Genomic DNA, 24896 nt, shown 5'->3' with positions numbered 1-24896 from the left:
CGATACTAGTATAGCGTTAACGCAGCACGTTAACGCCGTTAACGGCCCAGCTCTAATTTTTATATTCTTTATTGTACGTTCCAAGGAAATTACATTTAACTTGAGCCTCCTTTTTGTGTGCCAGCTATCCGTGATTATTTTGTTTTTCTGAAGAGTCACAGCTGGGACACCTTGGATACTCCATCAGGGGCTGGAAAGATCCAACATCAGGTTATCTGGAAGGTGAAACAAGCTTATCAAGTATCCAGCCATGGTCCAAATGACATGTCCGCCATATGAACCACTTCACAAAGCTGAAAAAACCATCGCTGGCAATGAAAGTAAAACTTGCTATCGGAGATAGTTGTCCATTGAACCATGAACCATTAATACTTTTTTTTTAAAAGGAACATTTTAGAGGATGTAATCTTCTGCACTTTTTAAACAATGTGTAATTAATATCAGATTTTTTTTTTTCAGATTACATTTTATTCCAGAAAAAGAAAATGGTTATGTAGTGGTTTGGAATTAAACATGTCTAGTGGACCAGAAATACAAATGCATTTCTTAAGCAAGTCCTATTATTCACGGAACTCATAACAATTCCTAAAACCAGCACAATTCCACTTAAAATATCTTGAAGCAAGAAGTACAACAAAATGGCTTTGCTTATAAATATTAATTTGATATTTTCTTTCAGTATGTACATTTATATATAGCTATCTATTGGTGGTTTTATGCAGTCGTCTCATTAAAGAGCAAATTGCTACAGCTTTATTTACATGAGTTATGTAACAGTGAAGACAAACAGTGGGTCAACTGCTGGCGGATGTGCTGCCCACTTGGAGCTCAACTCAGCTGCTGGCTGGCTGAGGGGAGTAGCTAGCGTATGTGTGTGTGTGACCTCTGGATAGTGTTAAATGCCTCTGTTCTCTGTGGGGTCCATGGACCAGAGCCACAAGGCTGCTTGCTTGTTTCCTGTCATGATGTTTATCTTTCTCATTACTTATACTCGTATGGAGGTCTGAAATCCTGCACTCAGTCATTGATTATTTTTATTATTTTTACAATGTCACTATTCATTAAGTCAGCCACTAATGCTAGTTCCATAAAGCCTAATTGACCTCTTTTTGTATTGCTCCTGGCTGTTCAAACTAATTTTACCGTGTGAAAGAGAGAGGAAAGTTGCTTAATTTCCACAAACTACCAGTGAAAAAAACAGTGTTGATGGCTAGTGTTGTTGGCACGTTGGCTCAGGCTGGCTGCACTCAGGCGGCGCGATCAGCCTGTTTGGACAGGGAATGAAGATCTCCAGCGAACACTTCATTGCCTCGGATTATGTTGTTGTAGGTGGGAGGTTTGTCCAGAAGACCACTAATCAGCTGAAGCCTGATGCGGTTCCCTCGGTCTTCGTCGCTCGGCTGGTTGAACTGGAGCTAGGTAGCCAGCAGGCTAAATGGTCCCGTCGCTCGGCTGGTTGAACTGGAGCTAGGTAGCCAGCAGGCTAAATGCTCCCGACGCTGAACTGCCTGCGCCCGGTGCGCCGGTCTGTCTGTCGAAGACCGAGGGAACCGCATCAGGCTTCAGCTGATTAGTGGTCTTCTGGACAAACCTCCCACCCACAACAACATAATCCGAGGCAATGAAGTGTTCGCTGGAGATCTTCATTCCCTGTCCAGCAGGCTGATCGTGCCGCCTGAGTGCAGCCAGCCTGAGCCAACGTGCCAACAACACTGTTTTTTTCACTGGTAGTTTGTGGAAATTAACCAACTTTCCTCTCTCTTTCACACGGTAAAATTAGTTTGAACAGCCAGGAGCAATACAGAAAGAACCACAGCGGTCCCGTTGTTTGGTAGGCAACATTTGACTGACCCGACAGTCCATGTTTACTATGCAGCTAATCAGCAGTGTATACACCAAACCAACACCGTGACGTCAGCAACAAAATGGCGCCGCCCATGGCGAAAACAGGGAAATTATATTTGATTTTTCAGACAAATAAGCAGGATTTCACATTTTATTATAGGACCCTGTCTTACACAAGGTACACAACAAACAAACTAGGATCACATTGTTCACTGCTTCATCTCCACTTTAAGTTTCACTTTCAATTATAATGATTTAAGTTCACGTAAAGGAGAGAAAGAAAGCTCTAGAGGCGACAGGTTACATAACGATGGCAGAGGATTTGGCAATCTTTCGGATTTAAACCCTGCAGCAGCGAAAGCTCAGCTGGAGAGGAGCTCAGAGGACCAGACCAGCAACAGAGGACCAGACCAGGAACAGAGGACCAGACCAGCAACAGAGGACCAGACCAGCAACAGAGGACAAGACCAGCAACAGAGGACCAGACCAGCAACAGACGACCAGACCAGCAACAGAGGATCAGACCAGCAACAGTATGTTTGTGCCATGGACTACAAGGCTGCAGCTACAATGATCCGCCAATGAACCGATAGAAAATTGAGGCATGTCTCTTGGTATATATTTTTTTATTAGAACCTAATGTCAACTACGTCTGTCCAACAAATCGATACTTGTCATTGAAAATGAAGTGGATCAATGTAGCCGCATAACGTCAAAGATCAAAGTAAGCGCTCTACAGACAGTGTTATTTTGTAAAATGTCAATCACACTTCCACACAACGTTGACACAGGGTACCCCGGGAATGAAAAAAACACTGTGTTTATAGGATAGCGTATTTTTCCTTTTGTCCAAAACCAGGGTCCATGCACAAGTGTTTAAATTAAGTTACGTGTTTAAGTTAAGTATTTAAGTTAAGTTACTGACATTCTGACCCATGTTTATACTGTAGCTACATTAGCTAAGTATGTTAAGTTTCTGACATTCTGACCCATAACTACGTTAGCTAAGTATTTAAGTTACTTGACATTCTGACCCATGTTTATACTGTAACTACATTAGCTAAGTATGTTAAGTTTCTGACATTCTGACCCATAACTACGTTAGCTAAGTATTTAAGTTACTTGACATTCTGACCCATGTTTATACTGTAACTACATTAGCTAAGTATGTTAAGTGTATGACATTCTGACCCATATTTATACTGTAGCTACATCTAAGTATGTTAAGTTTCTGACATTCTGACCCATATTTAAACTACGTTAGCTAAGTATTTAAGTTACTTGACATTCTGACCCATGTTTATACTGTAGCTATGTTAGCTAAGTATTTAAGTTAAGTTACTGACATTCTGACCCTTGTTTATACTGTAGCTACGTTAGCTAACTATTTAAGTTACTTGACATTCTGAACCGCGTTTCGCTATTGGCTATTTGGTGATTTGGAGGAGGGGGAGATGAAAGGCTCAGCCTATTGCTCAACGAGGGCATTGTTGTGTAACTTCAATCTATGAGAGAAGTCTTAGATCTATGACATTGTGTGTCCTTGTTCTATACAGTGAATACAACGTAGGGACTCAGTCAACTGCATACATGTACTTGCTCACTCTTCATTCTCTCTGTCTCTTGTATCTGTTTCTCTCTCTTTGTCTGTTCTCTCTCTCCCTCTCCCTCTTTCTAATGCTCTCTCTCCACTTGCCTGCATTCTCGCTTGTATTTCTCCTTTGTATTCCAAAGCTCCCTCGATAACCCACAGTGCAAGTGGTAAAGATGAATACATCTACATGCCTGCTGTTTATGTTATTCTGACAAATAGGTTTCCTCAAAATTTTAAAACACATCTGCAATTAATATATTGACCAGTAATCTCCGACCAGAATGTTATTTACACGTTCCAACTCTTACATGCATGTCCAGTGCCTGGTGGAATGACGGTGTTGCTGTACATACATAATAAGACACGTAATGCTTTTATTAATACCAGATCCCAATTAAGTGTTAGGCAGCATTCGTGATGTTTATATTTCAGTTTAATGACTTTTGGAACTTGATTTAAGGAGTGTGTGTGTGTGTGTGTGTGTGTGTGTGTGTGTGTGTGTGTGTGTGTGTGTGTGTGTGTGTGTGTGTGTGTGTGTGTGTGTGTGTGTGTGTGTGTGTGTGTGTGTGTGTGTGTGTGTGTGTGTGCGTGCGTGCGTGCGTGCATGCGTGTGTGTATTTGTGTGTATGCATGCCAACGTGTGTGCATGCCAACGTGTGTGTGTGTGTGTGTGTGTGTGTGTGTGTGTACTGTATGTATGTATAAGGGGTGGGGGAATTCAGTAATAGGGTAACTGAAGATAAACATAGGATAATTTGCAGAAAACCACTCTGCCATTGAGTGGTTAGAATGAACACACCACTGGAAATGATACAACATGCACAAACAACTCTCGCTCTCTCTCTCTCTCTCTCTCTCTCTCTCTCTCTCTCTCTCTCTCTCTCTCTCTCTCTCGCTCTCTCTCTCTCTTTCTCTCTCTCTATCTCTCTCTCTCACTGCCTTTCTCTCATCTCTCCTTTTCTCTCCATCTCTGTCTCTTTTTCTCTCTCACTGTCTCTCATCTCTCTCTTTATCTCTACCCCCCCCCCCTCTGTCTATCTCCACTCCTTCCCATATATAGTATGTCTATAAAAGGTTGAGCCCTAATCCTGCACAGTGGAGGGCCTCTTTCATTAGCCTGGTGTGTGTGTGTGTGTGTGTGTGTGTGTGTGTGTGTGTGTGTGTGTGTGTGTGTGTGTGTGTGTGTGTGTGTGTGTGTGTGTGTGTGTGTGTGTGTGTGTGTGTGTGTGTGTGTGTGTGTGTGTGTGTGTGTGTGTGTGTGTGTGTGTGTGTGTGTGTGTGTGTGTGTGTGTGTGTGTGTGTGTGTGTGTGTGCAGACGTGTGTGCAGATGTGTGTGTGTGTGTGCAGATGTGTGTATTCACTGAAGTGGTCTGTGTGGTCCTTTTTATCATAGTTTTGTGTCAAAAGAAACAAAATGATCTCACTCTACTGTATACACTCCTCCAGTATGTTATATGGTATATACTCTTTACACTACATCCACTGTGTGACCAAGAATGGTAATAACTTGAAACAGATATACTACAGGTTGTCACACTTAGCCATGTTTCATACAGTTAACTTGAAGCAGATATACTACAGGTTGTCACACTTAGCCATGTTTCATACAGTTAACTTGAAACAGATATACTACAGGTTGTCACACTTAGCCATGTTTCATACAGTTAACTTGAAGCAGATATACTACAGGTTGTCACACTTAGCCATGTTTCATACAGTTAACTTGAAGCAGATATACTACAGGTTGTCACACTTAGCCATGTTTCATACAGTTAACTTGAAGCAGATATACTACAGGTTGTCACACTTAGCCATGTTTCATACAGTTAACTTGAAACAGATATACTACAGGTTGTCACACTTAGCCATGTTTCATACAGTTAACTTGAAACAGATATACTACAGGTTGTCACACTTAGCCATGTTTCATACAGTTAACTTGAAACGTAGTTAACGTAAGGTTATGTATATAACCAAGTTCTATGAATTCCACAATGTACCTTTACATACCAACATTCGTCTGGCCACACCCCTATCCGCTTACCTTCATAAGCAGGTGTGTGGTCACCTACTCGCCTCCTTCCCAAACTTTCACCACAAGACGAGATCAAGGGCCACAGCGCCGTCCTGATGCTGAGCGTCACCAGAATTCATAGAACTTGGTTATATACATAACCTTACGTTCTATTTCATTCTGGCCTCCGCTCAGTGTCAGTCTGCACAAGAGGAGCTGAGCGGAAGCCAGAAGCTCGACAAATGTACCCCGCTGAGGCCCCCCACAACCATCAGACCGGGGAGGACCGAGCCCCCCGACCCTCCCTAATGGAGGGATACCCTCCCTAATGGAGGGATACCCTCCCTATTGGAGGACGGGAGGGAGACGGATCCGACCGTGCGAAGAGGAACTCAAGCAACTCAACGCACAGGGTGAGCAGATCGTGGCTTGACCCCACGACTACGCACACGCACAACCCGCATGCCACCAGGGAAAGAATGGAAGGAACAACCCTCGTTACTGCCCCCAAAATCACGGGGTCAAGAGCAACTCAACCCCGTGGCAAGGCCGTAGCAGCGGAGCGCGAAGGAAGACCCAGACCCACTGAAGGGACTGGATCCCCTGGAAAAAGGGGGGCCCGGAGAGGTCAATGACGCCAGGCATCAAGACCCCACCAGGCGGTCACTTAGTGACACCGCCCCCCACATCGCCAGTGTATTCGGACAGGGCCCCTCCAAGAGCGGGCCCTTTCCCCCCAATAGTACACCGCCTGGCACACTGACCCTGCAACACAGGCAGTCAGCATGGCCGTAAAGCATTCAAAAGGTTAACCAACGGAAGCAGGCAGCGCACCGGGGAAACCAGGCAACAGGCTGTAGACCCGAGCCTGGAGCACTGCGGACGAGACAGGCGCCAAAGGGGTCAACTGAAAACAGCCCCCCCGGCGGAAGGGGCGTATGCTGGCGTTGTTGCGCACCATGACAAAGCCTCCATAAAAAAAAACCCACCCAGAGGGGTCGAGGCAGAGAAGGCTGACACGATTGGCAGACGTCATGAACGTGCAGGGGCACACTCAACCGGGTAACCCGGGAGTTGACTCTGCTCCAACACACCAGGGAATCAACCACCCTCTTGGTACCACATACGGTGGTTATTCCTATAACTCCTCAAGAAAAAAGGGGTTATCCCAGGCCTACGGTTTCAACAAAATATTACTTCGGACCGGGCCCGGCGGCTCGGGAAGCACACAGGATTACCAGAGGAGGTCCAGAAGACCACCCCAACAGCCCCCTCTTCGCCATGCGTGAGAGAGGAGCGAAAGAAAGGAGAACCATCCCCTTATAATAGTGCCAGGTACAACGTGTACCCAACAAAGGGTCTCCATAACGCCTAACCCCGTGACACCCGGGCCGACCCGGCATTTTTCCCCCCGAAAAAAGCACAAGTCCCTCAGGGTACCAGAACAGCAGATCTGCATCCCCGGCGGACAACGGGTTAACTGACCTGGACCAGCGCGACCAGAACCAGTCCCGTTCCCTAACCACGCCGACATGCCCACTCCAGGAGAGGGGGCAGGTATGCGTGTTGATCTAAAACATGAAAAGAGGGCGCCACCCAGACGGTCCTATTTATACCGCGCTCAGTGGCCCACCCCAAGGGCGTGAGACCCCTCTACCTATGTTCTGATCTATTCCGTTAACATCGCCCAGATATGAACGAGAATCCGTCGAGACCCAGTAACAGGCTCTCAGAAGAGGAAAAAATCCCCCATCCCAGTTGCCCTATAAAAACGCTGTTTTAATAACAAGCAACCAAGGCGTACTAGCCTCCCGCATGATTCTTAACAGAAACACCCCGAGCCAGCACTATGTATGCGTCGGGACCCAAAACATATCAATGGACAGTCTAACCAGACCCCACATTGATCCTTCAAGGCGCCTGGGAGAACGACAAGAAGGTTGTCGTGCTTCATATTCTCCACTCTTTTTTATTAAAAAAGAAAGAAACACCGACTGACATGAATCCCACGTGACGCAGCCGAGGGTAAATTTTTTTTACATTTTTACATCCAGCCACCCTCACCACAGAGGAGAGACGGAACTCCTCAGAGAGACTTCCCACGTGAGCCATAGATTGAAAAGTCACGGTAACAGTGAGTCATGTGACCAACCGACTCAAGTTACACGTATATCGAGCGTAGTAGAACAGTAAGTTCCTACGCTTTGCCCCGACAACTTAACAACAACAGACCCTACATACGGGTCTAAACTCACGGAAGCCGTCGTCCAATAGAAACGTGCCTAGTGACGTTTGCTATGACGGGGGGAAACCCAAGACTCAATCGCCTGTGATAGGTGCGGAGTCTGGGAAACCCTCACCCCCCCCCGTGCCAAGCTGCCTAACAGCTTGACCCTGACCGAATGAAAAGATAGTCCCAGAAACCCCCTGACCAATCAGAAGGGGGAAGGAGGGGTTTATCCGGTACCCCCTCGCAAGCCCAACCCTCGCATATGACAACAACAACAGCCATATGATACCTTCAGTAGCAATGCCAATGAATAGCGCAAGCTAATTCAATGCACGCTAGCCACAGACACATCTGTGAACAGGGTTTATAGCAAGGCCAAGTTGTGTATGTTGTAAGACACAGAAAATCTGATAGAGAGAGAGAGCGGCTGAGCCGTGATACGTTACTGCAAACCAACACAATAGTGTTGCAGCTCAATATCACTGTTTAAGCAACAGAGCACACAACTAACCTCTACCTTTATGTGAAGATTCAGGTAGAGGCAGAAAAAACCCTTTTTCAACCAAGTGTAGGCTGCAGGCCTTGCTTAAGCTCTAACATGAAGTAACGTCTAGCCCTCCTATCAAACCCATACTAGCGAAAGATTCACACGTTGCATCCCCATCATATGTTTGGTGAATAAACACACAGTTTGTTAACAAAAAATACAGGCCCTCCTTAGGAGGGACTCTTTATTTTTCAACAAAAATCATAGTGGGGCCGGGAAGGGAACAGGGGGGGACCACAGAGGGAAAAAGTCAACTGAACTTAGCGACGCCTGCCACGAGCCGCTCGGGGCTTTCCACCCCGTGGAGCCCCGGAGGGACGGTAAACGATCGGCGGCCGGTCTCGACGATCCCTACCGTCACCTCCGGGCGTAGATGGGCCGGCTGCAGTGGCGGAGGCGCCCTCTCTCCTCCTGGCCTTCTTCGCCGAAGGTCCAGCATTGGCGGTGGTAGCAGCGGCGGCCACGGCGGAGGAACCTCGACGATGCGGCGGCCGTCTGACTCCACCGGCAACATCGGGCGGGGGGAAATGAGGCTGGAGCACAGAGCGCTCCTCCTGCATCTCCCTGCAGGTTGAGGTCATCAGTTGCAGTGCCAACCCGAATAGTCCAGCCTCGGAGAGGGGTGCCGTCAGACGGGGAGTCCTCTTCTTCTCCGGAACACGCGCCTGCTCCAGCCAAAGGTGGCACTGGATCAGAGTGGCCAGGGCGTGCACTTTCCCAGCGGCTATAGCCTGCGGCTGAATCAGATGCAGGATGGCTCCTGCCGACTGGGCGAGCTGATCATGCTGTAAATCAGTCAGCTCCGTGCCGCCCGTCAATATCCCGGACTTGAATCTCGCCAGCTGCGTGATGTTGGAAATGGCAGCTAGAGATTGTGTCCCGGAGATAAATGACTGGTCGCTCCAAAACGCCTACCGCCTCGTCGATTTCCCTTGAGGAACCGGCTTCCGTAACGGCTCCCACACCACCTCAGGACAAAGGAGCGGCGCCATCGGCCTATCAAGCCGTGGCACACCCTCCTTCATGCCGTCGACCAAACCCGCCACCCGCGTGACTTGCACGTAGGCGGGAGTAAGGCCCATGATGTGGGAGACCACCTGTCCCTGACGGACGTAGGCCGCCATTGAAGGGAAAAATGGGTAGACAACATCCACCCCTCTCACCGGGCGACGTTGCCATAGATGACCTATGAGATCGTCAGGGACAGGAACAGGCAGTGGCTGCGGCAGCGGCACGCCGTTTGCGACTGCCGCCGCCGCCATGAGCTCGGGGAACAAAGCACGCAGTTCCCCCTGCATACTTTCCCCCTCCGAGCCCGCGTCCCTCACATGCAGCAGACTACTGGTTAAGGAGCCACACTCCGATGTGGCTGATAGCAGGGCATCCCGCCGCCGAGTCGGAGGTTCTAACCCAACATCTGCGGATGAGGAACCCCAAGGAGACATCTCACCCCCCTCCAGTGTTACCTGGACGGGCGGGAGACATGTCTCCACCGGGCCTTCAAACAAGAACCCGTCCGCCTCTATCATGTAGTCCTCTGTTTCCATCGGCCATGTAGAGACAGACGCATCCTCATCCGGCTCCAGCAACTCACCAAAACCAGGCCGTTCGCGTCTGCAAGCCACCATCTTGCGACGGGAGCGAGCTGACGCAAAAAGATTGCGTCTCAAATCCCCCGCAACCAAAGGCGCCGGCCGCCCAACAGCGGACAACTCCCCGGAAGCAGAGGAACCAGAGCCGGAACCAGGCCATCGCACAGGAGACGGCACTGGTGCACCAGCTCCTTGGAGAGGCAAACTACCCATCGGAAGCCTACTGGGCGTGGCTGCCGACCACGAGAGAGGCCTCAACCCCGCTCCAAGACGTACGACAGAGGCGGCAATGGAGAACCGCTGGTGAAGAGTGGCGTTGCGAGCGCGACCCTCCGAGGTAGACATTATGACTTAGCTTTTTTCTTTTGAAATATATGAGAGAAGAAAAAAGCAAGAAAAAATTTAAACACGTATCAACTTTCTTCAACTAACAACCTCGTCAAGTGTGGGTATCTACCGAAGGCACTTCCTTGTGGTGAAAGTGAAGAAGGAGGCGAGTAGGTGACCACACACCTGCTTATGAAGGTAAGCGGATAGGGGTGTGGCCAGACGAATGTTGGTATGTAAAGGTACATTGTGGAATTTTTTATTCAGTGCTCGTGCACGAAGTGAAGTGCGTGCAGACTGACGCTGAGCGGAGGCCAGAATGAAATAGAACTTGAAACAGATATACTACAGGTTGTCATACTTAGCCATGTTTGATACAGTTAATTTGAAGCAGATATACTACAGTCATACTTAGCCATGTTTCATACAGTTAACTTGAAGCAGATATACTACAGTCATACTTAACCATGTTTCATACAGGTAACAGGTAATTTCCAAATGTATCCTTGTCCTCCTCAGTCGTACTGATATAGGAGGGATCTGGTTTATAGGAGATATATTTTATACAGAGGTGATGGCAAGGGCCATAAAGAACAGTTTAACATGAACATGAACAAAACAAATATATTTTGCAATAATATAACTCAATAGGCCTTACGCACACATGATTTAGTTTTTTATTACACCCAATGTGAACCAAACAAAAGGGCAACAGAACATGACTTTATTAGTCCTGTAAAGATTGATCTACACAGGACTAGAAAACCAGATTTGTAACTATTTGTATCTGTTCACTGTAAATCTCGTAGGCAGGATTGCCATAAATTAGCCGTGCACATTGATGACGCCAAGAGGAGGAAAACAGTTTTTGGTGATTCAAGACCTTTCAATGCCCAATGCCTGCCCTTAGACTTCTTCAATCAATATCTGAAATGAAAAAAATTACTAAAAACACTAACTGTGACATCCTCAGGCACGACGCAAAACACAAGTTGATTTCTTGAACTGATTTTAATGAAGAAGCTTGATCCAACCTCATCCAAACCGTAAATTCAGAGTACAAATGCATACAAAAGATATGCGACTTCCCTTAGAATGAAGGTCGAGTCGCTCTGGGAGTCCAGCAGCGCGTACACAAGGACTTCTTCTGCTGGGCAGGTTGTTGATGATAGCCAGACTGGGATGATTGCAGAGGTGATCACGCCAACATTACCAACGATGGCTCTGTGAGTCGTAGCCGCTGTAATGGGTATTTCAGGAGGCGTCGATTTAGTTCCCTCTTTATCTTGGTACTCCCTTTCTCTGACGTGTGTAGGTTTCCTGTATTCCTTGGCTCTATCCGAGTGCAGTGATGTAGGGTGCCGCTTGTGGCACACGTCGCATTCACTCTTTTTGGTACAATTCTTTGAGAGATGGCCAGGCTTAAGGCAACCGAAACACAGCCTGTTCTCTTTAACGAAAGAGGTTTTTTCTTGTTCTCCTTCTTTCATGAACCTTCTGCATTTGAGCAAGGTGTGTCCATCCCTCTTGCAGAAGACACATGTCATGACCGTCTTCTCGTTGGAGCTTGTAGCCAGTACCTTTGCTCCGACGGTCCTATTTCTTCTGTCTTTTGGGTGCTCTGCTTCGCCTTGTTTGATTGAATGCATGGAGGTAATTGGGTGACAGGCGATCCTTACTTCGTAATTCAGGAACGCAATGAACTGGCTGAAAGTTGGGAAATGGCCATTCCGATCTTCCATTTCAACAGACTTTCTACTCCACCTGGCCATCAACCAGTCTGGAAGCTTGGAGATAATCTTCCTATTCTCGTTACAGTCGTTCAGGATTTCCAGGGCCTTTATGTGAATCATAGCCGCCTCACAACTGCAGAGAAAATCAACGAAGCTTCTGAGCTCGAGGCTGTCTTTGTGTCCGATCTTGGGCCACTCGTTGAGCTTCTCTCTATAGGACTGTGCGATAGTGAATGGGTTTCCATATCTCTCGTTCAAAAGCTTCCATGCTGCAACATAAGCGTTCTCTGTGCCGAGTAGGAAATAGCCATCGATCGCCTTTCTTGCATCTCCATCTACATACTTGCGGAGATAGTAGATCTTTTCGGTTTCCTTGATGTTCTTCTGATCTATCAAAGTTTGAAATGATAGTTTCCAGTCACTGTAGTAATGGATCCCCTTTGAATACTACAGGTTCAGGAATGGGGATTCTGTTTGAACTCACTGCGTCAGCTAGGATCCTGACAAGCTCTGAAGTGCTTTCACCCAGGAGGGGGGCTACAGTTCTTGGTGCAGAGAGCACATACGGGGAAGGAGGAGTTGTAGGAGCAGGTATTTGGTTGATTGTTCTCCTCTCGCTATCCACTTCGATGCTTAGCTTCTCTTCTTCTTCTGTAGTCGCTACTTGGTTGTACACTTGGATTCTTGCTTGGGCTGCATTTAGACTTTTCATATCCTCCAGGTGCTGTACCCTTATTTTCCTTTCATCCATAGTTCTTTGGAGGGTTGTATGCTGCGATACCAGTTGAGCTTTGATTGTAGCTTCCTCTTCCTCCAGCTGCATTCTTCTTTTTAACTCATCTTCCTCTTGCTGCCTTCTTCTTTTTAACTCATCTTCCTCTTGCTGCCTTCTTTTTTTTAACTCATCTTCCTCTTGCTGCCTTCTTCTTTTTAACTCATCTTTCTCTCTCTCCAAGCGACGCTGGACAGCTGCTGCTTCTTGTTCAGCTATCTGTACTTTAGCTTCGTCTTCCAGCCGCTGTATTTCTCGATCTTCTTGGTGTTGCTCTTTTGTTAGCTTGAGAACAGCTTGGCCTGCAGCGACGTCTGCAGCAGCATCTTGGCGTCTAGCTGTGGACCCTCTCGAACTTGCGGAGGTCTTCTTTGAGTTAGAGAAGTAAGAGTTGTTGCTTCCTGTGAATAGAGTACTGTCTTCAGGATAGTCATCTTCATCTTTAGGTGTTCCATACAGTCGGCTTGAGGCTCTTTTGAAGATGACCTGTGATGTTTGGGCACACAGATCGACTCTCCTACGGGTTTCCTGATCTGGCGTGTCAACTTGTCGTAGTTCTTCATATGCGCGCTGGACGTCAGCGGAGAAACCACGGATTTCAGTGATGACAGTTTCGAGTTCCTCAGTTCCTGTCTCAGCTTGCGATAGTATCTCCTTGGCGTTTCTCACATTTTATTTCCATGTCTTGTATATGACTTGGAACTTTCGTTGGAGTCCTATCATTTTCTTCTCTTGCATCCCTCTGCCCTTCTCTGTCAGAGTTATGATTCTTCCACTTTTTCTTGTATTCCTTTCAGCTGTGTCGCCGTCTTTACACCTTTCGGGCTGCTCTTGGGAATCTTCTGTGCTTCTAGGTTCCTCTTCAACCTGTTCGATGATCTGTTCCTTTGGAGCTATTGTGTCATCTTCTTGTTCTAGCTCAGTAATCTCTCCTTTACGTGACATGTTGAAGACTATGTGTAAATGTCAAGTTAATATGCAAGACTAATAAGTGTATACGCCTTGTTATTATTACTTGAAGTGTGATTACTTAATTAGTTGCTTAGTTATAAATGTAGACTTAATTAACCAAGCTAGTTTACTTATTTAACTGGGCTGGTTGACTTATTTAACTAGGCTACTTTACTTGTTTAACTAGGCTGGTTGATTTATTTTATACCAGGCTAATTTACTTGTTTAACTAGGCTGGTTGACTTATTTTATACCAGGCTAATTTACTTGTTTAACTAGGCTGGTTGACTTATTTTATACCAGGCTAGTTGACTTTACTAACTAGGCTGGTTGACTTATTTTATACCAGGCTAGTTGACTTTACTAATGTAGGCTGAATTCCCCTTTACTCTATATGTATCAAATAAGGTTGAACAATGAAATTGCACTTTTAACCTCAAGGCTCTTATTTCAATACATGCATTAATGGGGATCTAAACTACAGAAAGAATACGGTGTTTCTAAACGTTACAAATTAAACACATGGAAAAAGGCGACACCTTGTAGTTGTGACTCACTCTTATCACCCTTCTAATACGTTTACAAAACTACCCTTTGTTAGAACACTAATTCTTATCAAGTGTCCAACCATTTGGCTTTTGCAAATATAATAGTGAAGAATGTGAGCTTAGAACGTTACGCTGATGCCCTCTTCCAGATGCTGTTGTTGATAAACGTTGTCTTGAACACCGGCGCCATCTTGTGGTTTACACCGAGGTCCATCCCATGCGCTGCTCCTTGACGAGCGATGAGGCGAACACCGGCGGCGCCATCTTGCTTCCAACTTGACTTAACGTGCAGTTAAGATTTTACTGTGACATCCTCGGGCACGACGCAAAACACAAGTTGATTTCTTGAACTGATTTTAATGAAGAAGCTTGATCCAACCTCATCCAAACAGTAAAATCTGTATGAGTACAAATGCATACAAAAGATACCATTACTATCACAAGTCCATTACCAATGGTTGGAACGTCACTATACATATACCACAATTGTTATCTCCATCGATCAATACCTTATTGGCTGCGTGCCAGTACATGAGAACATCGATGCGTTACTGTAGTATGTCTTCTGTCAGTTTCTTGGAAGATTGTCTTGTTTCGTTGGCGTGATGGATTGTTCTTTACTTATTAGAACGCCAGGTAATTCCATTACCATTCAAGTTCATGGTCCAACGCAGAGAGAGAAGGCGGAAACACGTCACCGGATACCAGGTGTGTCAACTCTCGTGAGATGTGGTAATTGCACAAATAAAATAGAAAAAACAGTGCGCCACTAATATATATCTTATAAAAAACAAATAAGAAATACATTGAAAAGCAATTGAGTGTATTATTACTATTATACAAAATAAGCATATAAATTGTAAACATAAATAACTATATTAACCAACTGTTAACCATAGCTGCAGTTACACTAACCGTATTACTGTCTTATACTATTATCCACACTTCCTACTATACTAATATGTCTTTAATACTATGCACTCAACACCGCAGCACCCAAGTTTCAGCACTGTATGATGAACATTGTTACTCAGCTGTAAGAGTTGTACCCTTCCTGCTGACTTGTCGTACAGAACTTGTAAGTCGCTTTAGATAAAAGCGTCAGCTAAATGACTAAATGTAAATGTAAACTAGTGCACCTGCTCTCAAGCCTGAGCTTGGCTATGAAACGTGGCTATCAGGGTTATTAGCAGTGGCGTCACGTGGGTAAAATAACAGGGGAAGCCAAAATAAAATTATTAAAAAAAAATGTATAAAATATTTTTATTAATATATATATATATATATTTTTTTTAAGTCAAGCAGTCACCATGTACACTACAGTATGGCTCGGCGGCCAGTCAAACTTTATTTTTATTTATTTAACAGATTGCATAATGGGTACAATACAGTACGGCTCAATACACACAATTGTATAAGGGGATGCAGACCAGAGAAAGACGTTTGTCTTGTTTACATCAGGGTCATTAATACTGCTGGAGCATTGGTTCATTTTTGGTCTGACTTTTCCTTGCACGATTTTGCGCGCCGCGTGGGAGCAAATTCGAGACACATATTCGGTCTCCTCTATGGCCGTGAATATTTTCACGCGGATCGGAATCACGGCGCGCCCGTGGGACACTTTTCCGTTTCGGCTAGTTTATTCCACGCTTTCGGCTTTCCTTTTCTAAGCATTTTCGGGGCTACATGTGAATGAATAAAAGTTGCGGGACGCCCAGATGTTTCCACGATAGAAAGCTTGCGTGGATCCCATAATAGGCTCACTTAATACAGCGTTTTTAAAATCACGCAACATTTTCAGGGTCGCGGGCCGACCTTTTCCCCTCGTTTTCGATGATGGAAGTGATTTAGGAAAAGCTTCGATCTCGCGAGGATCGAGGCAATATCCGGCCCGTGGGAGCAGTCACGGGTTAATACAATTTTCAGAGTGCAGAGGGGAGGTGTGCAGAGGGGATGCCAGACTAATTATTCTGCTCACAGCCCCGTTTTAAACTTTTAAGGTGTGGCAGTCAGCTCGAATCTGATTGGCTATTATCGGTTTTGGACTCTACATACATGAATCACATGGTTGAGGCTGGAGAAAGAGACCTACCCCCTGCCTCTCCTCTAGCTGCAGTGAGCATAGTGAGTCTGACAGTGTGTTAGAGAGAGTGAGAAGGAGAAGAGGGAGACATTAAAAAAAAAAAAAAAAAAAATTATAACACAGATGCACAGATGAAAAAGAATGTAAACTATATTAAAATAAATTATATATATATATATTTTTTTTTTCTTCATATTTCATATTTGATATTAATTCATATTTTGATAGGGAGGCCTGGCTTCCGTTGGCTTCCATAAGGATTCGCCACTGGTTATTAGCTAGCTTTCCTCAAACTACTCATGAGAGAACAAGCAACAATGACACTTACAGTAGCCTACAGTTTGTTGATGGACTTTTCAACCAAAATTCTTAGATAATGGAACCAATTGTGCTTGCAAGAATAACCACAAAACGTCTGCGTTTGGCTGTTTAGCCTTCACAATAAAAGCACTTAAATGATATGTTTAACATAAAACTTAACATAACTTAAAACACAGTGTTGCACTTTGTTCTTTTGCGGGTGTAAATTCGGACTCCTTTTATTTCACACTGGCCATGTTGTCTGGTGTGAACATTCTTTTATGTGTCGCAAATCTGTTTCAAATTACACTGCTTCCCCCAGAGTGGAAGTCCAGCAATTAAACTTTGTTTAGACGCTGGTATTTAAAATGAACCACAGGGGAAAATATAATGCAGGACATGTACAACCAAGAGAAACCAGAGGAGTATTGTGCATTTTATGATGTGTGCAAATGAAGACAGTCTGGTTTGTAATTGCTGCCGCCTCAAAAGCCATAAAACTGGTAACTGCTTACGCTACGAACTGTGAGAGTTAGGTGTTTTTTCTATTTTTTTCTTTTTTAATTATTTTCTTTTACAACATTTTGTGTTGAGTACAATGGTCTCTCTTATGTCCTGTCTGCATCATTTACTAGAGTTCTTTCCCAGTTTTTACATTTCTCAGGTCAGGTGCATTGAAAAAGAAAAAAACTTGTATTGCCATTAGGCATAGAGATACAGCACATTGCAAAAGTCCCACATTTTACATGCAGAGGCAGAGTGCCTCTGTTTTTGTCCTTTTGACCCTCTCTCTCTCTCTCTCTCTCTCTCTCTCTCTCTCTCTCTCTCTCTCTCTCTCTCTCTCCTCTCTCTCTCTCTCCCCCTCTCTCTTCCTCTCCCTCTCCCTCACTCTCTCCCCCCCTCGCTCTCTCTCTCTCTCTCTCTTCCCCCCTCTCCCCCCCTCTATCTCTCTCTTGTTCACCCCAGCGGTGATTATGGTTCAACTTTTCAACTTCCTCTCCTCCTGTACTAAGCTTGTAAGACCGGTACGATGCCAGGTCATTACGATGGACAGAGGTTAACCCTTTCACTACCACACTACAGAAGGTTAACCTTTCACTACCACACTACACTGTACTGTAGTGATGGGTTAACCCTCTGTAGCGTGGCTGTGAAATGGTTAACCCTTTGCCGTGTGGCAGTGAAAGGGTTAACCTTCTGTAGTGTGGCAGTGAAAGGGTTAGAGTCAAAGAAGAGGCTCCCTGCTGTCAGACTCCTAATACATAGCAACTGTTGGCTTAATGTTTACCAACCAAAAATGCCTCACCGTCCCCCTATAGGCCTACTGTTGTGGTGCGCCAGCGGTGATAATGATGCAGAGGATGAGGATAATGGTGGTGTTTTACCAACTGTGTCAGGAAGGCTGCTTAAGGGTGGTATCATCGTGGGAAACGTGTCGGTGACGTAGAAGAGGATGGTAATGTTATTTTTTTTTCTCTTTGCCCAGCTGGCCGCCGGGGGTAAGGCTGCCGCAGGAGGTGTCACCGTGGGAGACCTGGTGATCTCCATCGACGGCATCGCCACGGAGAGCATGAACCACCTGGAGGCTCAGAACAAGATCAAGAACTGTACTGGAGACCTGAGCCTTACACTGCAGAAGTAAGAGATTGATTGATTGATTGATTGATTGAAAACTTTATTAACAGATTGCAGAATGGGTACAATACAGTACGGCTCAATACACACAATTGTTAAGGGGATGCAGACCAGAGAAAGACTTTCGTCTTGTTTACATCAGGGTCCCCCATTTTCAATTCATCAGGACATATATGACATACATGACATACAGATATTCAGTACTGCTACATCTATACATTTATGACATATCAGATTTGCAAATACAGTACTGTTTGTGATACAGAAGGAGTCAAGAAAAGGAGTATATACATTTGACGTAGAAACTGTACATTGGAGGAGGTTGGGTGGGGGGGGGTTGGGTACATTGGGATATTGTCAACCATACTGGGCAATTTACATTGGAGGTGGTTGGGGGGGGGGAGAAACACTGTATAAACAAGCAAAACTGTACATTGAGGGGGGGGGGGACACTGTACAAACAAGCAAAATTGTACATTGGACTATTGACAAAACCATACTAGGTAAATTACTGTACATTGGAGGGGGTTGGGTTAGGACATTTACAGGGGCCAGTTTTGAATTGCAGTCTCCCGTAGGTGTCCCTTGAGAGTGGTTTTGAAAGTGGGTAGTGATCCACATTCCTTTACAGCTTTGGGTAGGGCGTTCCACATTGATGTGGCATAATTGCGAAACGTGTTTAGTCCCTTATTTGAGCCGAATCTGGGTTTAACATGATTTGTGGCGCTCCCTCTGGTGTTGTGATCGTGGTATTCACTGACCTTTGGGAAGTATTTTGACATGTACATGGGTACCTTGGTCGTGTAGTGTATCTTGTAGACCAGGCCCATTGCAAGTTGCTGTACTCTGTCGTCTACTCTAAGCCATCCTAGGTTGTCAAAGTGGGCAGGGGTGAGGTGGGTTCTAGGAGTAAGGTCAAAGATGAGGCACTCACCCTCAGACACACACACACACACACACACACACACACACGTACACACACACACACACACACACACACACACACACACACACATGCATACACACTGATGCACACAAGAAGTTCATATTGTTATCAAAGATTTAGCACAACACTTGCTTCTCACAAGGACGGTGCAGTAAATCTCAGTGATAATCCTTGGAATCCGGTACACTCCCATTTAAAAAAAAATCATAATTTCTACATAATTGAACCCAACACACACCCCTCAGAGTATGCAGCCAAAACTCCACGATAACCCATATAACTTGAAGACAAAGAATGTGCACTCCCTTTTCAGATGAACCTCTTCTGCGCTAGCCCAAGGTCTGTGTGTGAGTGTGTGTTTGTGTGCGTGTGTGTGTGTGTGTGTGTGTGTGTGTGTGTGTGTGTGTGTGTGTGTGTGTGTGTGTGTGTGTGTGTGTGTGTGTGTGTGTGTGTGTGTGTGTGTGTGTGTGTGTGTAAACTTTTTACTTAACTTTTTTAAATGATGACGAAAAATAAGAATTGTGTGAGAGAATCAGGCGGGCAGATGTTCTCTGTTGTTGTAGATGTGAATGATTGCTTCCCACGCCACTCTGCCGTTAGTCCTGCTGCTTCCCCAGGAGAGAGAGAGAGAGAGAGAGAGAGAGAGAGAGAGAGAGAGAGAGAGAGAGAGAGAGAGAGAGAAGAGAGAGAGAGTGAGATCTAATATCACAGAGGGAGGTAATCATACAGTACATACCGGTGTGGACCACCACTGTTCAACAAGACCTCCTCTACAGTGGGGGGGGGATGTCCTGATTTATTATGACCAGCTGTCGTATGTATATACGTGTGTGTGTGTGTGTGTGTGTGTGTGTGTGTGTGTGTGTGTGTGTGTGTGTGTGTGTGTGTGTGTGTGTGTGTGTGTGTGTGTGTGTGTGTGTGTGTGTGTGTGTGTGTGTGGGTGTGTGTGTGTGTGCGTGTGTGTGTGTGTGTGCGTGTGTGTGTGTGTGTGTGTGTGTGTGTGTGTGTGTGTGTGTGTGTGTGATGCACGATATATCGGGCGCCGATATAATATCGGCCGATATGGCAGTTTTTTTACACATCGGTATCGGCCCGATTATCAAGATAGGGCCGATATGGGCAGCTATAATTTTTTTTTTTTTATTATTATGTTTTTATTTAATTTTTTTATCTTTTTTTGGCCTTAAATAGTTTCAAAATATCAGTCATTTCTGAAAATAAGTTACAAAGGTAAAAAAAAAAATGCGTTTTGGAAAATAGCTCTTTATTTGATTATAATAAAAAGGGTTTTCTATACAGAGATATCGGTAAATATCGGTATCGGCCAGAACAGCAATATTAATATTGGTTATCGGTATCGGCCACAATTTTCACATCGGTGCATCTGTGTGTGTGTGTGTGTGTGTGTGTGTGTGTGTGTGTGTGTGTGTGTGTGTGTGTGTGTGTGTGTGTGTGTGTGTGTGTGTGTGTGTGTGTGTGTGTGTGTGTGTGTGTGTGTGTGTGTGTGTGTGTGTGTGTGTGTGTGTGTATAAAGTCTGAATTTCACAGAGAAGAGTGTTATCTCTCTCTACTGTATGCGTCTGTTGGTCTCTCTCCCCCTCTCTATACTGTCTGTTGGTTTGTTGGTCTCTCTCCCCCTCTCTACTGTATGTGTCTGTTTGTCTATCTCCCCCTCTCTCTACTGTATGTACATTTACATTTAGTCATTTAGCTGATGCTTTTATCCAAAGCGACTTACAAGTTCTGTACGACAGGTCATCAGGAAGGGTACAACTCTATCAGCTGAGTAACAATATTCATCAAAGTGTTGCGTGTTACAGTGTAGGTTAGTTTATTAGGACAAGTGCATGACAGTAAGGTTAGTTAGGGTTAGATTATTATAATTTTTTTTTATTATTATTTCAGATAATGGTTGAAGAAGTGCGTCTTTAGTCGACGGCGAAAGATTGGACGGGATTCGGCTGTCCTAACTGGGGTGGGTAGTTCATTCCACCATTGTGGGGCAAGGACTGAGAATAGGCGGCTTCTCTTTGATGACCCTCCCGGAGCTTGGATAGGAGTAGGTCTGAGGCGGCCAGAAGATGCAGAGCGTAGGGGTCTTGAGGGTGTGTTGTTAGAGACCATTGACCGGAGGTAGGCGGGAGCGGTTCCCTTTGCCGCACGGTATGCTAGGTCGAGGGCCTTGAAGCGGATACGTGCAGCAATGGGGATCCAGTGCAGGTCCTTAAGAAGTGGGGTGACATGGACCGACTTCGGTAGGTTTGAGATCAGGCGGGCCGCTGCGTTTTGAATGAGTTGAAGAGGCTTGGTGGCAGTGGCCGGGAGTTGAATTGGACGAGGAGTTGGGTGGCTTCTTTTGTCAGGAAGGGGCGGATCCTTCTGACGTTGCTCAGGAGGAATCTGCAGGTTCTGGTTATCGCTGCGATGTGAGCAGAGAAGTTCAACTGGTCGTCGAGGACAACACCAAGGTTCTTGGCGGTCGGGGACGCGGTCACAGCTGCATTCTCGACTGCGATGGAGAGGTCGGTCAGGGGGGAGGATTTGGCCGGCAGGTGGAGCAATTCTGTTTTGCATAGGTTCAGTTTGAGGTGGTTGGTCGTCATCCAGGCGGAGATGTCGGACAGACAGGCCGAGATCCGCTCAGAGACATGGATATCTCAAGTTTCTTTATTAGTTGACATGCAAAAATACAGAATACCTTCACATGGAATGCTTTTTTCTGTTATGCTCCTATGAGGATCGTAGGACGCTTGGATCATACACATACAGCTCATTACAGTAATATTCCACAATTATTACATTTTAGATAGTAATAATGGTACAGAGCCTTGAGACAAACATATGCGTATTCACCACCGCAAACAGACTGGCAGCCGTCATAGGCAGCGCCATGTACGGAAGGAGGGGGGAGTGGGTTGGGGTTGTTACAGGGCTGGATGAGACAGTCTTAGGCTCCCCCCCTCCAGCACGCATACTAGTCGGCTGCCGTCACCATCGTGGGAGTGGTGCCGGGCGTACATGCGGGAGGGGGGATTGGGTAGGGATTGGGGGTGGGGGAGGCCGCTTGCCACTCTTATCTCCCAGAGGGCATTCGACTCCAAGCTCCCTGGTTCGACCTTGGTCCAGGAATTTGTTTTGTCTGACTGACTGGCACATTTATCCCAGCCACGTCACTTTAAATTTGATTTGAATAGAGTGAAATATAACTCTATTGATTTGAGTGGAGTGAGTTTTAACAACTCCGTCCAAATGACTGAATGCATTATTAGTCCAAGTGTCCAAGTGTCTTAATCAGTTCATTTTGGTAGGTTCTGTGTGCGGAGTGAGACTGTTTGAGATGGGGTGAAGACCTTTCGGTTAAGCATGAGAGTTAGTGAGAAGGATATGAAGGAATGGTCAGATACATGTAGGGGAGTTACTGTGGTGTTAATGATGCTGGAGTTATGGGAAAATATGAGATCCAAGGAGTTGCCTGCTTTGTGGGTGGGAGGCATGGCAGTGGGAGTCAGGTCAGATTGTTGTAGGAGGGAGACCACTGGGACCGACTGAGATGACTCAGGCAGGTTGAAGTCGCCCAATAGAAGGATAGGGGTACCATCTTCCGGTAAGGAGCTTAGAAGCATGTCCAGCTCATCTGTGAAGTGATCGAGGGGACCTGGAGGGCGATAGAGTGTAACAATGGTGAGATTGAAAGGATTAGAGACAGATACTGCATGCTATTCGAGGGAGGAGAGTGACAGTTCTGGGAGTTGTGTTAAGTTTGTAGCCCATGAAGGAGATGTCATGAGGCCAGTGCCTCCACCCCGTCTGGAGGGTTGAGGTGTGTGAGTGAAGTTATAGTTTGTAGATAATGCTGCAGGTGTTGATGAGTTATTGGGGGTTATCCAGGTCTCAGTTAGAGCCAGGAGCTGCAGATTTTGACTATGGGCGTAGGCAGTAATGAAGTCAGATGGTCAGATACATGTAGGGGAGTTACCGTGGTGTTAATGATGCTGGAGTTACGGGAAAATATGAGATCCAAGGAGTTGCCTGCTTTGTGGGTGGGAGGCATGGCAGTGGGAGTCAGGTCAAATTGTTGTAGGAGGGAGACCACTGGGACCGACTGAGATGAGTCAGGCAGGTTGAAGTCGCCCAATAGAAGGAGAGGGGTACCATCTTCCGGTAAGGAGCTTAGAAGCATGTCCAGCTCATCTGTGAAGTGATCGAGGGGACCTGGAGGGCGATAGAGTGTAACAATGGTGAGATTGAAAGGATTAGAGACAGATACTGCATGCTATTCGAGGGAGGAGAGTGACAGTTCTGGGAGTTGTGTTAAGTTTGTAGCCCATGAAGGAGATGTCATGAGGCCAGTGCCTCCACCCCGTCTGGAGGGTCGAGGTGTGTGAGTGAAGTTATAGTTTGTAGATAATGCTGCAGGTGTTGATGAGTTATTGGGGGTTATCCAGGTCTCAGTTAGAGCCAGGAGCTGCAGATTTTGACTATGGGCGTAGGCAGTAATGAAGTCAGCTTTCTTGACTGCTGATTGACAATTCCATAAGCCTCCCCGTACTGTGACAGGTGTATTAGTGGCTGTAGGAGGGTAGGAGAGATTAGCCGGGTTGCTAGCAAACTGGCGTGGATGGGTTGAATCTGTTCTGGAGGAGCAGATTGTGGATATAGGTATGAGGCACATTGTGGTGTCAAGAGTGGCAGGGAGAAGGTTGTAGGGAGGAAGCGAGATAGTAGGGAAATAGCAGAGTGGGAGGGAAATATAGGATTATGGTGTACTTAGCACTGGGTGGATCAGTGGATCCCTCGGCGAAGAACTCCAGGAAAACTCCTCTTTGTCCCTCTTCGTTTCTCAACGCTAAGCCAGCAAGCCTTTAAATCTCCTTCACTAATTAGTTCTGTCTAACACCTGGCCTTTAATGGGTCACTTAACAACAAAAACAAAATGGCCGCTTTAAACACGCCCCTTGTATGTGTCTGTTGGTCTCTACTGTATGTGTCTGTTGGTCTCTCTAATGTATGTGTCTGTTGGTATCTACTGTACGTGTATGTTGGTCTCTCTCTACTGTATGTGTCTGTTGGTCTCTCTCTAATGTATGTGTATGTTGGTATCTACTGTATGTGTATGTTGGTCTCTCTCTGCTGTATGTGTCTGTTGGTCTCTCTCCCCCTCTCTACTATATGTGTCTGTTGGTCTCTCTCCCCCTCTCTACTGTATGTGTCTGTTGGTCTCTACTGTATGTGTCTGTTGGTCTCTCTCTACTGTATGTGTATGTTGGTCTCTCTACTGTATGTGTCTGTTGGTCTCTCTCTAATGTATGTGTCTGTTGGTCTCTCTCCCCCTCTCTACTGTATGTGTCTGTTGGTCTCTCTCTACTGTATGTGTCTGTTGGTCTCTCTCTAATGTATGTGTCTGTTGGTTTCTCTCTACTGTATGTGTATGTTGGTCTCTACTGTATGTGTATGTTGGTCTCTCTCTACTGTATGTGTCTGTTGGTCTCTCTCTAATGTATGTGTCTGTTGGTTTCTCTCTACTGTATGTGTATGTTGGTCTCTACTGTATGTGTCTGTTGGTCTCTCTCTACTGTATGTGTCTGTTGGTCTCTCTCTACTGTATGTGTCTGTTGGTCTCTCTCTACTGTATGTGTCTGTTGGTCTCTACTGTATGTGTCTGTTGGTCTCTCTCTACTGTATGTGTCTGTTTGTCTATATTCCCCTCTCTACTGTATGTGTCTGTTGGTCTCTCTCCCCCTCTCTCTACTGTATGTGTCTGTTGGTCTCTCTCTACTG

The 24896-nt window shown here is 45.7% G+C and overlaps 1 protein-coding gene across 1 annotated transcript in view; it reads left to right on the top strand.

Annotated features, from left to right (window-relative positions):
• Positions 1–17511: 17511 nt before the first annotated feature.
• LOC311222761 (PDZ and LIM domain protein 5-like) overlaps positions 17512–24896 on the top strand; it is a gene marked incomplete at its 5' end in the record, with an annotated part of 145054 nt that continues 137669 nt past the window's right edge. The window contains 2 exons of the mRNA XM_084307385.1: positions 17512–17562; positions 18024–18175. Coding sequence (XP_084163511.1) covers positions 17512–17562; positions 18024–18175 — 203 coding nt within the window. The remainder of the gene's footprint in view (positions 17563–18023; positions 18176–24896) is intronic.

The sequence above is a fragment of the Notolepis coatsorum genome (genome assembly GCF_963971535.1).
Source record: "Notolepis coatsorum genome assembly, chromosome: 1".
Classification (NCBI taxonomy): Eukaryota; Metazoa; Chordata; class Actinopteri; order Aulopiformes; family Paralepididae; genus Notolepis; species Notolepis coatsorum.
The sequence above is the reverse complement of the archived record's forward strand: the minus strand, read 5'-3'. Positions and strand labels throughout refer to the sequence as shown.